The sequence below is a fragment of the Bombus impatiens genome, unplaced genomic scaffold (assembly GCF_000188095.3).
Source record: "Bombus impatiens unplaced genomic scaffold, BIMP_2.2 scf_0099, whole genome shotgun sequence".
Taxonomy (NCBI): domain Eukaryota; kingdom Metazoa; phylum Arthropoda; class Insecta; order Hymenoptera; family Apidae; genus Bombus; species Bombus impatiens.
In genome coordinates, this window is record NT_176518.1 from 786260 (window position 1) to 801070 (window position 14811).

Here is a 14811-nt window from a genome sequence, read left to right on the forward strand (position 1 = left end):
GGGCCAGCCGATACTTTGTAACTATTGGTTCGGACACGAGCTTCGGCCAACGCTCGACCAATCACGTACGCGCACGGACCAGGCGGCTTTTCCGTGATTCCGGCGCCGATCGACTTCGGCTCGTTACTGCGAATCGCTCCGTGAAACTCGAGGACAACGTCTGTAACGAGGAATCATGAGTCTGCTGTCTTCTTCCATCGGCAACGTCCGCTGCCTCACGGACGAGGAGGCCGATCACAATATGCTTCAGGGTAAATGTCAACCTTGTGCAACCTTTGTTTCGCTACATTAATTTCAGGTTCACGCTCAAGGTCGATGCAGCTGCAACCGAGGTCCTCGGATTCGGAAGGACAAGTTTGCGTGGCTGACGTCGAGACGCGATCGATTCCGCACCAAGCGTGCTCCTATCTATACCTATATCTATATATACCTGACATATCTATGCAATATCTTCGTGTCTTTTTGTTTGCGTTTTTGCTTAACGGTAACACACGGAAAGTTACTTGATTCTTCAAGACAGTCGATCGGTATTGTTCTTTGCTCGTACCTGACAGACGACTTCCACACTCCGAAACGATGACTCATCGACACGGCTCGTGAATCTAATAGTTACCGCAGCTGCATCGGAGCCTTAAGTGTTGCACATTGCGCTCCTTTTAAATTTAATATCTCCAAATATCTTGCATATCTCAGCAAGAATTCGTATATTTTCTAATTCAAAAAATGTGAAGAGTAATTGTAAAATTCAATAGTATACATTTTCAACAGATACACGCGTACCTTTTTATCAACTCGTGGTTGATAAAAAGATTGTCGCTTATTTATTATTGACTCTCCAACCTTTGCTCAGTGTGCGACAGGCACAACACGGACTTGCGCAATGGGTTCGTTTGTGAACGATAATACTGCACTTTTAATAAGAAATAGGTACGCTACTATTGTAAAAATGCACGATAGATATCAAAGATTTGGTCTTGTAATATTCTTATGAATGGGAGTCGTTTAGATTTTTTGTTTTTTTTTTGGTATCTATAAGCTAGTAGAATGGGTATTTTGATTAGGGCAGGTCAGAAGCCTGCGCACTACACGGTACCGATAGAGAAGCTTCATGAATGTTCTTTTTCATTCTATGTAATTTTAATTTTGTTCGACCGTTTGCGAAGAGACGCGGTCGCGGTAGAGCGCGCCAACGAGAGTCGTAAATTCTCGTTACGATACGATGATCGACGCCATGAATCAGTCGATTCCCTATTTCGATTAAGATAATGGGGGTGGTTGAATAATTACAACACTGATTTAACAACTTTTCCTCGAAGAATATAAGGTGAGGAGTAATTAACAAGTTGAGATGTATTCTGTTTGAAGGGATGATAGCAAGTGAAGTTATGTTCTGTGAAGGGGATATGTATACGGAACTAGTGATGGGTACTGGTTGCCCCATCAATGGTCGCTTGCTGGTGAAAATGACTGTTGAACATGGGGAAAACGTGCTTTTCCCATTTTTTACCGGATTAATCAATAACCATAAAGAACTTCTTAACTTGAAAGAATTTTTGTAGCAATTAAGGGTGTTGACAGTAAAGTAAAAATGCTTAACTTTATGATGGTCCTTTAGGATTATTGCGGCGTGACTAATTATATTTGTATAGCTGACGACCGAGGGTTACGGGATGTAACAAATTTGTCTATTTTCTTACTCGAAGTGTAACCTTTAACAAATTATTAAGTACAACAATTCCTATCAAGTTTCCAATAGTTTCTATAAAAAGGATTTATATTATTATTCTCACCAAGAATATTAACGAAATTTATTTTATGAAACAAAACCGAGAAATGTTTAAGTAATGGAAAAATTTTAAACAGAATATTCACGACTACTTGAGTTTAAAAAAAACAGTGTTATTTTCCATTTCTCCGTATATTTCTTTTCGTTTATCACAGAATTGTCTACCGATAAAGTCGACGGCCTGCGAATTGTATTTTGATATATGTGTGCTGCAATCAAAGAATATTGTATCTCGTGACCACGTTTGCTAGCTTTTTATATCTTCTCGAAGCAGTTAAAAACACCACGTTGTATTTTGCACGTAATATTTTCATACGAAACTCCGACAATACGATCTGAAATTAGAATAATTCTAACGTCTGTGTTACACGTTGTAACGATTAAATTACCATAGAAATTGTACAGAGCAAGTGCGTATTATTCCTAATGAAGCTTGTAATTAGAACGAGAAAGCTTTTTGATGTTATCGTAGCTTGTTGTAATTAATGCCGCAATTATTTCTACCGGATACGATAACCTTTCAAAGTAAACTCGAACATTTAAAAATTTGCTCTTGACACCAATATTAAGCAACAATGGTGTGTTTTAAAAAATGACAATTTGCATCTTCCGATACAATTCTCTTTTGACCTTCCACTTTTCGCTAGTCGATTTTCTCAGTTCTAGAAGGATCGTCTTTCAGCGATGAGAACGCTACTTGACCCAGCACTTAATCAATAATGCATCTCTGTGCATTTTCGTATTTTAATATTCACGAAGGAATTATCCGACATTACGTCGCAGAACATTTTGAGATATTTATCATAGAGTGCTGCGCAAAATTTTTAAGTTTAATCTACGATACTAATTATATTTTTAGGAAATATTTTCACATAGTGTTAACAAAAATAGTAAAAGCTAAAAATTATTATCGAGATAAAAGCTTAATAAAAAACAGATTCGTTAAAAGAACGGACTGCCGATTTCTAGATATTTAGTTGATTGACTATCGCTTAAATTCAGCATTTTCTTCTGCATTTTCTACCTTTTTAATATAGCATGATATAGTATGTCAAATATAGTGATCAAATGAAGTAAATAAATGCGGTAAGTAGTTTATGCAAATAAATTCTACCATTACCGGTCGCGTTTTGCTCTTTCCTTTTTAAGATCTGGCATACCTAACGTCACCTGGCATTCGAAGGAAGTGGCTGTGCATATTTATGATCATTGCTTCGGGCTCTTAACATACCTTCAAACAACTCCTATATTGCAAAAATGAAAGTATGTGAGGCAGAAATAATGCACGCATTCTATCTTTAGCGCTTGTTGCTGAACCAACTTCGAATTGTTGTCCATAAGCAATGGAAATAATTAGGAAATTATATTCAAACAGACTAATATAATGTGTATTGTGTTATCGTTAGATAAAATTGATTCCTATTGATATCTATGAAATGATTGTTATACGCATTTATAAGTTTAATTTTATCGATTCGATGCTAAGTTCGCTCTCGTACTAAGATGTTTTGAATTTCCAAATGATGTCGTCCGATTAAAGTATGTTGCAAACCGTTTCGCTTTCTTCTTTGTATTCATAAAAACATGGATTAGCATATCTGTAGCCTATAATTGCAAATGCCGTTAGAATGAACTTTCTGGTAGCTTCATGTAATCTAGATTCTTTGCCCTCCGAATTCTTTGGTTCTGTTGATCAGAAAATAATACACATAATTTATTGATAAGAAAATTACACAAAAATAATAATGGAGCAGCCTTATTAGATAACGGGGAAAAATCTTCCAAGATTTTTTTAAACTCGTACAGAACTATATATTGTGTTATTTCAATTTCTGCATTGAATTGTCCACCTATCTAGCAGTTTGTGCTCCGATATCAATTTCTACTTATCGTTCGTACTTCAATTTGAATTAAAAGTAGCCTCTGGTGCTATTATTTTTGGAAGGTTATCTTACAAGGTCAGATCAGTGATAGTCGGTTTCTGGCTCTTGAGTCTTCAATAACACTAGAGAGTTCGAGCTTCAATTATATTATTACATTTATCCTAGAAATAATAAAAAATATGTAAAGTATCTTCTAACAAAATGTATTGATAAAACCATACGAGCATACGTACATATGAATAAAGATTTTTGTTCAAGTATTCAACAAGGATTCATTACTGCATCGAATGTTACAGTTACAGGAAATTGGTTCTCGAGGAAGTGAAACCCTTCCTGTCAGACTACCACTAGACAATCTCTTTATTCCTTCCTGCAAACAATGGTATATCCACGGTATAACTAACATTATAACATATATATAACTAACATTCCAATTAATGCTGTTAGCGTATAATGATAAGTGACGAAACGTTAAAACGTAAACAGCGATTGTTGAAGCTATTCTAACGAAGAAATTACCAGAGTAAAATTAACAATGAGCTTAATAACCGTGGTGCAGCGTTTCTAGGCATTCTATAAAAACAATTCTATAAATCTGCAACTTCTGAAATTATATCTTATTGCGTTTTATTCCCGAAGACAAATTATGTCTGTTTGTTAATCCATGTATTTTAATTTCGAATGACATTATCTGTTGAACTTTATACATACTTGTAACGTTGACTCAGCTTTTTATATTTATCCTATTAATTCCCAGTCAAAGTCACATACGATAGTATACATACAGTTGGTAACATAAGTATTGCCACACTCTTTAAAACAGAATGATCTTTTTAAAATTGGAAGAAACGCACGATATGTCCGCTCAATGGAAAAAAGTTAAAAACTCGAAATGTCGAGTCTGAAAATTTTCCTAGCGTAAAATAGTGTTAGTAATAAACTGTAATTTGTAATATTATCTATTACTTTTACTGACTATACCAATTTGTCGCTAAAATTGTAAAGCTAACTGCAAAAATCAATACACCTTTTTAAAAACGTGCAATTAGCAGAATATTTGTTTTCTTAGTTTCATTTTCATAGATCGTCTTTAATACTATAGTACCTTTAAGACTGGTAAGTAATTTTAATGCAATAATGACAAATTCTTCTAATTGTTTATATAAAATATTTATTAACTTCAAAGAGATCTTTTAAAAAAGCACCAAAAAGTACCTCCATAATTTTTTGCATGCTGTTTCCGGACATATTGAATTTTCCATTGACATCAAATTTATTCACTCAAATTTGGCCGAAGTGAAAAGATTAAAAGTTCAAGTTGTTATTAACGCGTTCAGCGATCAGGCCTTAAGCATTCAAATTGTGCTCCCGCGAAACAGTAAGATACTCGTGTTACCGTAGACATTAGACCACTTATTTTCAAATGTTTATATGTTATCTAATTTTCATGAGTTTCCATCCTAATTTGAACAAATGAAAAAATGCTGAACAAATAATAATCTTGACTTTTTATCCTCAAACCTACATACATAAAATGATCGGCACAATTTTTCAGGTATTTCCACTAAATTGATAAAAAAGGTTTTGAAACAAAAATTACTCAATGATTACACAACAATAAATTGCGTTAGTGAAAATTTCCAAAAGCTTTTTATTTAATAAAAAATAAAGATCGTTACAACTTTTCTTCATGAAACCATATATTTTTCTTTATGCTAATCGATGTATATCTGTATTCTCTATAAAAAGGTATTAGAGGATTTAGGTCGAAGATTGATTAATTTAAAAGTTATGATTTTTGTCCTGAACGCACATATAAGCGACAACCGTGAAACGACTTGAATTCTTTGAGAAATTAAAAGGATTAATTAACTAGATTACGTGTAGAAGAAATTTTGAAAAAAATAGCAGTTGGTAGGAAAGTTGTAAAAAATATCAAAGGTCACTTTTTACAACTTTTTTTATCTGAGCCTGTAATGCAAATTTAAACAATATGTTGTGTACATTTATGTTAGCTATACACATGCTGAAATTTCCATCAAAATCGGTTAACGTTGCTACGAGCTTCGGGTAAAAGTAAAAAATCATAGTTTTCTGCGATTTTTGTTCTATGACTGTAAAAAATCTACATTTTTGTTTATCTCTCGATGTCTGTTGTTTGTTTCTCCATTAACTAATTTCCATAAAATTTTCACCATATATATAACCAACATAAATCTACAAAACGTATTTTCCACATTTACATCGCACGCTCAGATAAAGAAGTTGTAAGAGTTTAGTTTGGTCGAATTTTAAAAAAGTTATTCTGTTTTATAAAGCGTGCCAATACTTATGTCCTTAACTGTATATGGAAATACATAACGTTTAGGGAATGTAACATATATTTGATCGTTGAAAAAATCTCTCTTGTCTCAGCGGTTCTTCGATAGGGAGAAAGGAAATCAAACTTTCTCGCGGGAACACGACATACAATCAAAATATTATACATACCTGCTTCCGACCGCAACGCACGAGTAACACAATCTCTCTTATATTAACTTGTACGCTTTGTCCAACACGGACACCTTATAGATGTATACTTTATTTTCCGTACTATTTCAGGTTTAGTTGGACGCATCACAAAATCGTTGAATAGTAATATTTCGAATACTAGTATTTCGTAGCGTAGGGTTAGCTTCAAAAGCGTAAAGCATTTTCTACACGAGTCGTGTTGCATCAGGATCTTTTGTTATGCGATACTATTGCGAGCTACATAGGCTAGTATTCCATCCAGTTTTTGCACGAAGATGAGTAGGCGTTGAAAGAGAAGAATATAAAGCATCGTGAATTGCACGCGCGCATAAGTTTGAAAACGTAGAATGTCCTGGGCATAGATCTTCTCAAATGACTGTAATTTTATTTCCCGTGAATTTAAGCAAATCAAGAAGATTTATTTTCTAGAAAGTTAACTCCGGATAATTTGATTCGTGTATCTGCTTTTTTTATAGGAATGACATCGTAAAACGTGCATGTCTGTCTAGATCTCATGGTCTCATCATAGAAAACGCTTTAAAATTAGAGATAAAAATAGAAGATCGTGACATCGATGCTTGTTTATCTTTCTGCTGTTAACTCTGTTGCGTAATATTGTACTTTGGTAAGTTACTAATTAACTGAATGATAAAATTTTGAATATAAATTGTTTGACACATTATTCCGTTTTTGATATTTTAATACCTAGTATTATACCAAACATTTTATATTTTTTGCGATATTAACATAACACATAAGTACCTGTAATTATCTACCAGTAATGTAATATTCATTGCTACGAAGTCTTTGATTTCTTTGAATCATATCGGTCTCTATCTTGCATATATTTAACAGTAACGTGTTTATCGTGTAATATGAAAAACTATTGACCATATACACGTAACAAATTATGGAAGTTGACTTCGGAAACATGAGAAGATGTAATGCAAGAGTACAATGGCATTGTGCGCTTCATTCTCTTGGCTTTGCCTGTTATATAACAGTAAGTAATTTAACAGTAGCCACGCTAGTGCTTCGATAAAAATGTGAGAATCTTACTAGACTTTTCTAATTAGTGTTAGAATTTTCGAATTGAACACGCACACACTTATCATTGTTCACATTTACTTGCATCACATTTTTATTATTAGGCGATAACAGACCATGCTTGGTTCGTTTCTTCTACTTTTTCCTTTTGCAAAAGTATTGTAGTTTGTCGGATTTTGATCGTGTCTTTAATAGTGCATTGCACTTTGTGCTCGAACTGCAATGTTACCATGTTTCGACCAAACTTTGTGATATTCGTTAACAATATATTATTAATTTCATATACATATTTGCATGTAAATTAAGTGCATTTTGGCGGTGATATTTAATGGAAGTGCGCAATACATTTGTAATTATAATTAAAAACTTATGTTTACATTGATACGATAATTAATGTTTGCGATGTTATCTTTGGTGAAAGGAAGAAAGAAGTGTTTCAGCTTTAAGAAAAGTGTAACGCTCTACAGATAAAATTCATAAAGAGGTCGTATAAGCAATTCGGGTTGTTATTTCGATTATATCGATTTTCATCGAATGCAGATCAGGATGCATTATTTTATCACGACGATGAAACAGCTAAGTATCTGTGACTAGAGGATATTTGAAATAGTACAAAATTTTATTTAAAAATCGTAGTAAAAGTATCCGTGAACGTTCCAAAAAAAAGTGAACGTTTTACGATCGATTAACAACTAAAAACTGGAACTAGTTAAACCGGAATTCCGGTGGGTTTTTAAGTTAATAAAATCAGAGAGAGTTCCATTCTGAAAAATGATCACTTCCAGCATGTTTAATGGATGCTGTGTATCACCTTCAACAAATGGACAAGCTTTCAGGTAGGAATCAAGGGTTTTTTTTAGCATCGTTTAGCTTTTACTAAGAACATCGATTCATCAACCCACGCGCATACTCTACATAGATTAACCATCGATCGGACGTCAATTAAAATTACCAGATTGCGCGTTCTTTCTGCAGACTAATTTGTACTTAATCATTTCACGTCTGTAATTTATTTAATTTCAAGGAAATCGAAACGAGTGATTTTAATGGATATTCGATGCGATTATAATTCCTGCAACGACCAAACAACGCTGCCTTGTTTTCTTTAGTTCAAATAGTTATGTTTATCAACATTCCAATTCCTTTGCCGTATCTCTTTCGAAATTACAAGAAAAGCATCTAATTTGTTGCACCTAATTGTATATATTTAATGAATTTAAAGTGTTACATTTAATTTCCTAGATAATATAACTATTTTGTTATAGATACTTCTTTTTGTTAGTCAAATGACATAAAAGTAAAGAAAAACAACAAAAATAGACTGATGTTCTTTCTGTGTGGTCTTCATAGGAAAATGAAAAATGGGACTGGTTGTGTTGTACGCCTGTGATCTTCAAGTACCCTAAACTTGTTCGAAAGAAAGTTCCATTCGTTGCACGCTTTTACCTATCGGTCTGCAATAAAGTAAAAGGCTCGTAAATAACAATAAGTCGTTGTAAATTATCAACCGAGACGATAACCAGTAATACAGCCAAGTAAGTCCCGAATCGCATATCATTTTGCTTTTAAACTCCATAGTACCTATCATAGACTTATTTGTCATAAATTCAACAAGAGGTACCATAGAATCGAATTTGATGATTTATAGCTATTTGTTCATGATACGAAATTACGTTGTGCAAGTCTTACGATAAAGTTATGTTCTGATTTACAGCGAGAAATCGACCTTTTATCTTCCGTTTTTTTTTTCTAACAAATTTAGGATAAACGTTAACGCGTTCATTTCCACATCAAAAGGGCATACAAATTTTCGAATTATATAAAACTTTTACTCCGCCGACTCGAATATTCACACGATAGATTAACACGACAAAAACCTGCTATCATTTTACATGCTTACGCGTGTAAGTAATTAAAACAATGGACGAGATCAAAGCTATTTTCTGTATCCTATGTTTCGTATGTATGATTCGTGTTAAAAATTAATATTAGCATTTATTAGAACGGTATTAAACTATATCTATGTATGTATCTAATATATCTATATCTATGTAATTTGGATTCGTAATTGTTTTATTTAGATTCTTTCATAGCAGACTTGATGCATTCGGGCATTAGACTGGCATAGATTAGAACGTGATAATGTAAGATAACTGTTCCGAAGCTTGAAAGTCAAGAGAATAGAAAAAGGAATAACGTACAGGTGGTCCATACAACTGTTGCAAGTTACAAATTCGTTTCTCACAAGACTGTATTACAATGATCATGAAAATATTTTTGAAAAAGTTATTTTGCGAATTATTATTTACTTTTTGTCGCCGTGTCCTCTTTCGTAGCGAATAAAAAGAAAGTTACATTAGACAAGAGTTAATTTCGTCGACTATAATATTAGTAAAATTAAAAGAAAAGAACAGATCAAACATAATCTGTTAAATGATTAATTCGTAAAATATTGAGAAGTCAATTCTATTTTTAACCTATATTATAAATTATAATCAAAATCGACCGTATCTGGAGTTCGAAGTTTCAAAAAGATTTCTCCGTTTCAATTTTGCTGACAGGCGAGGTTCTTTATCGGTGAAGGCATTCGGAAAAACACGACCGTTCCAGTTTGAAAGAACAAACAACGTTTCGAATGTGAACAAATACGGGTTGCAGAAGACACGTCTTTACTTTCCCGTGATTAACGTTCGGCAACAAGAAAAGGCGCATCGCGATACTGCACGTAGAATTTATCATACGGGTTTATCTACCGCAATTGCATTTCATTTTCCATCACAATTTCAACGCATTCGTGGGAGGCATCGCATCGATCGATCGATCGAATTTGCGAAACAAGCGATATACATCGCATCCTCCGGCTTTCTATCTTATCTCTTATCTCTTATCCTTGTACGTCTAATTAAAATATTTTGAAGATTTAATCACAAACATCACGTTTTAAGATTCTATATGATTTCAAGTTCTGAAGAAATCTAATCTGACTCTAATCTGTGGGTCAAAGATGTTTAAAGGCAGTAGGGTTATCAAATGTTCAGCTATTTTAGCGAATTTTGAAGCTGGTTGCCCAATATTTCTTTTTTCGCGTTATTAAAAATTTCTTTATACGGAAACGTGATAGCTATGCTGCAGGTTATTTAGCTATTGGTAGAAGAGAATCGCAATGAAAGGTTGGGAAACACTGATATAAACAGTACGAAAAAGTGTTGGTAACGTTTCACTTTCCCGCGGGCTATGTTAGTATTTTTATCTACATGCAGAGGAAATAACATTCCGCAATGATGTCTCTTGTTATTCGCTACTCTCTATTTCACCGTTGGCGACGTAGGTTTCCGGCGGATATACAAGGCCATTGTTTTTGTCGGATCACTGTCCAAACGTGTCCCGAAGAAATAAACTACACCCGTCGCTCAATTTGCGTGGAGTATCCGTTCCACGTGGATTCGTTTTACGCGAATGAGATTCGCGTAAATAAAGTCTGTCGGTACAAAATAAAAAAAGTATGTACACATATGATGACTAGCACAAAGTAATGTACTTTTATCCTTATCTCATATCAGCATTGACGCTGATTAACCGCGTAAATTAACATCGTGGATAAAAAATACCATGTAAATTGAAGGACCAGTGTATTTAAGTTTAGGTATATACCTACATACATATTATGTATTTTATTTCACATATAAGGTACTGCATCGTTCTTTTCGAATTCATTATACGAATTTATTTCAAATTATCTTTTGATATTTACTGCCCAAATGAATGAGGTGCACGTCGTGAAGGGTGCCAAAAGAATACTCGACGTTTATTAATGTTACTAGCCTGTGTTGCCCAAGTCTAATTCGGACTGTTGTCTCGCACTCTCTGTCACGAGCTTTCTTCGTTTCCCTTTTTTATAGGGTGCCGAGGTCCTCAGAAAATGTTTTCTTCGGGTGTAGGGAAACAGCTTTCTTTTTCTTGCCGATGGCCCTTGTGCTCTTCCCGAAGTCTCAAGGTTTATTCTTTTATAACGCCCTGGCCACGGACGTCGTTTCGCTGGCCATGTGGTGCGCTTCAACCCTGGAACTTTCTTTACGGCCTTGCGTCGCTACATGAATTTTAGAAATGTGTGTACATATTTGATTGCTACATAGTAAATATTTATTTTCATGCCGAGGAAGTAGGATTAGAAGAAGAAAATGTTTTCGTTCGAACAGGTTATAACTTATAGGATCTCATAGAAGAAACTTGTAGAAATTCATTGAATTCATTGAAAATTCGTTGAGAATTCATTGAAAAGTGTGTGTATTTACATTCGATTCTATCGATTCGAAAGTAAAGAACTTTCAAAGTAAATAATGTAGCGAAATTGAGAATTCTAACTAATTCGTAGTTATCGTAATGAAAATATTACATACAGCTATAATTAATTATTATTTTCAGTAAATTATACAGGTTCGCACTTCACGTTAAGTTATAAGAAATATAGCGAATAAATATATACATGTTCTTAAAGGCTTTATCATATAAAAGAAACGTTCAGAAATGAATAACCGCTCCCTCTATCAGTTAATTATCGATGTTACATAACTTTGTCTTTGGCAAAATAAAATGAAAGAGGAAGTTACTCAAACGTTAAATTCAAAGTTTCAAATAAAAATAACAGTTACAAGTTCTCGAAAGTACTAAAAGTCTGTCTAACTGAAATTTATTCGTTTTTATTAATTTTCTGTTTCATAACTATAGAAGTTGCCGATTAACAGCTCACATCATTTTAACATCCTAATAATTTAACATCTTACATCGTAATTTCGTTTATAAGAGGTCAAATCGATAGAAAAAGATAAATTTTTTCTTGGCAAAATTTCCCGATGATTCGTAAAATCGTAGTGTCCCGCGTACCGTTAAACCTATGCTAACCGGGACGAATTCGATCGGGCATCACTCGTCCCTGAAGCTGTCTTGCAAAGCTCAACAACGAGCGATCATATGCTCGGTAACGGTACAAAGTGCAACGCGCATGGTGCATTTACGATAACAGAGTGCGGCCGCGAAGTAGTGCCTTCATAGATGCCTATCCAAGTAGAGATAGAGCCGAGACTTTGTGACCTGGAACGGAACGACCGTCCCGTCTACCTATATGTACCTACATACTCTTTTCTATGTATACGTATAAGCATCTGTATTTCCGAAGCTATGTACGCATTCGAACTGTATGTAATACGGTACCGATCAGAATAGGGACCAAGTACAGTGTTTAGCAAAATCGCGCTTTTACCGAGAGGACGCTTATTATAATACCAGACACGAGTTTCTCGTTCAAATATTAGTACAGAGTAACTTTGCTCGAGGTTAACACAATTATTACCAATTTTCATACGAGCCACTTAGAAGTGGCTAGCTTCATTTTTTACAAATCGCTGAATTTTACTTCCAGGACTTTTCTACCAGTTCGTAATTTTACAATTTTATGCGAAATAGGCCAATCGGCTGATTTAAAATCTACAAAATTTTCTCGGTCACCGTCGTTCGCCTCATTATCAAACTTGTTCTTACGCAGGAGAATTTATTAACGTTGATAACTCGTAGCTTCTGACTTGTAAAATTCCACTAACGATAGCAGCTAAATTATGTAAGAGCTGTAACGATATTAGTGAAGCGACAAGTGACTAGCTCTGGGTTAAAGACTGTCGTGCGCGGAGCTTCTGCGATTTTATTCGTCGAATTTATATTGTCTTTTCTTCGGTTACGCGTATTCGACGATAAAGTTTCCGTTAGTTTCCCACACTTGAAAAATGCACGGCTGCAAGAGCGTTAATATGAAACGACCTTAGGATGTCGAGGAATACTCGGCCGGATGCAATGCAAGCGTAGTATGTATCCAGTGCACGGTAGATGATATTACCAGAAGAAGAAAAATTGTTCAAGGAAGGCGTCCATGGTGAACGTCCACCGTCTCGGTTACTCAAATGTAATTAGAGTTGTACAAATTTAAATGCTACCGTAACATCCTGACGTATTCTACACGTTATGATTGCTTGCCTGTCTCTCGCTACACTCTTAAAGGGTTAATGCTTGACATACCTAATCACGATCACGATTAACGTTCGCTTCTTCTTAGTTTCTTTACGCATGAAAATATATATTACGTAACTTACATAGAACATTTTTTGTCGTACCTAGCTACGCAGGACAAAGACTTCCGTGTTTGAAACCCACTTCATACGCGTGCCGACGTATAATGAGTCTGGTATGCGTTTAGGGTGGAGCGACTGGGATATAGCGTACAACGCGAGCGCATGGCGTTTCGATTTTTATCAGTCACTCGCGTGAACCTGTCACATCAACTATTTACCAGTACTAGTATTATGACATCATAGTTAGACACATAGTTTGTAAACCACGCGAAAAGCAATGCCCTTATGCAGTCAATGTTCGTACGTAATGGCGCTTAAGCCGAGGCCCATAGTTTTATGAGTTTAAAAACATCGATCTTTTTTATTGGCTATATTGAAATATAATAAACGAAAATAATATATAGAAAATAATAGAAACGTAACTTTTTTGAAATACGGTGTTTGGAGATGGTCGACATAAACCAGGCGTGTCGTCTAATTTATTAAACAATTTTTCTATCGAATTTTGAGACGATAATAATATAATATCGAGACAAGACCTAATATAACATCGAAAAATTATTCTATTTCCTGATATTGTGTTTCAGTCTTTAATGAGAACACGCTGTTGCAAGTGATCGCTTGGACCGTACTATTTAAACTATACTACTCGTCGTCCATATATTTGCGTATATCCTTGCGTACGCCTGCGTACGTGGCGATGTGAATCGTTAAATATTTGTCGTAAAATTCCCGGAAGAGTGGCACAAGTTGTAAATTACCCGTCGATGCACATCCTTACTTCCTTCTTTTTACAAGATATAAACGCAAAGCACGCGTCTGAAAATACACACCCCATTCACTACCTGTCGCTCGAAAGTATCTTTTAGCGTGCTTATCCCATTCTTTCATTCTACGTGCTACTATAGGAATGCAAATTCCTCCCGTAAGCTTCTTTATATCGTACCATGGAATCGTACGCCAAATTTAACTTCCTTGCCTGCAAGAGTTTTAAACTAGCCAGTGTTTGAATATTCAGCATTAAATAATAAAACACACGGGCATTGAACCTTTGTAAATATGTTTGTAGAACAACGACGAATACATAAATTGCTAACAGTCTGGCAGATCTTCCGACAGTTTCGACTTTGTTGTATTTTAAAAGCAAGTGAAACATTTTTGTCTTGATACAGGTAGTGTGTCATTTCTCTCTGACGAATCTAAATACATACAGACTTTGTCCTTCAGTGGAAATACGGTAAAGTACCTAGAGTAGGTGATTATAGATAGACATAACTGCATAGCTTACATTTACCTTCCGGTGTATATTCGTTTCGCACACATCTCTACTTTCTGCGTGTGTATCGGTTAAGTATGTAAGCACGTATCTTTTAACAGGAAAGTAGTACTAGTGTAACATCCGCGGCAATGTGTAACTCTCATTCGTACTTTGACAAGCCAGTGTATGCTTCGAGTCTCTCACGCCTGC

General features: G+C 34.9%; 1 protein-coding gene, 1 long non-coding RNA gene and 1 pseudogene across 4 annotated transcripts in view; 1 reads left to right on the forward strand and 2 right to left on the reverse strand.

Moving 5' to 3' along the window:
- LOC100746407 (cerebellar degeneration-related protein 2) overlaps positions 1 to 14811 on the forward strand; it is a 51521-nt gene that overhangs the window by 12101 nt on the left and 24609 nt on the right. Inside the window, exon 1 of one of the 3 annotated variants that reach the window (XM_012394716.3) lies at positions 1 to 251. This exon is cut by the window's left edge and continues 526 nt beyond it. The exons of 1 other annotated variant lie outside the window; for it this stretch is intronic. In XM_012394716.3, coding sequence (XP_012250139.1) covers positions 176 to 251 — 76 coding nt within the window. In that variant the 5' untranslated portion in view covers positions 1 to 175. Of the gene's footprint in view, positions 252 to 8012; positions 8064 to 14811 lie in introns of those variants that run through there. One more of the 3 variants, XM_033318503.1, reaches the window with a different exon arrangement.
- On the reverse strand, positions 3548 to 4330 carry LOC112212028. The gene is made up of 3 exons (XR_004460876.1): positions 4189 to 4330; positions 3903 to 4039; positions 3548 to 3830 (listed from the first exon to the last, which is right to left on the reverse strand). It is a non-coding gene; the product is annotated as an uncharacterized LOC112212028 (long non-coding RNA).
- Positions 10840 to 14280, reverse strand: LOC112212026 (annotated as a pseudogene).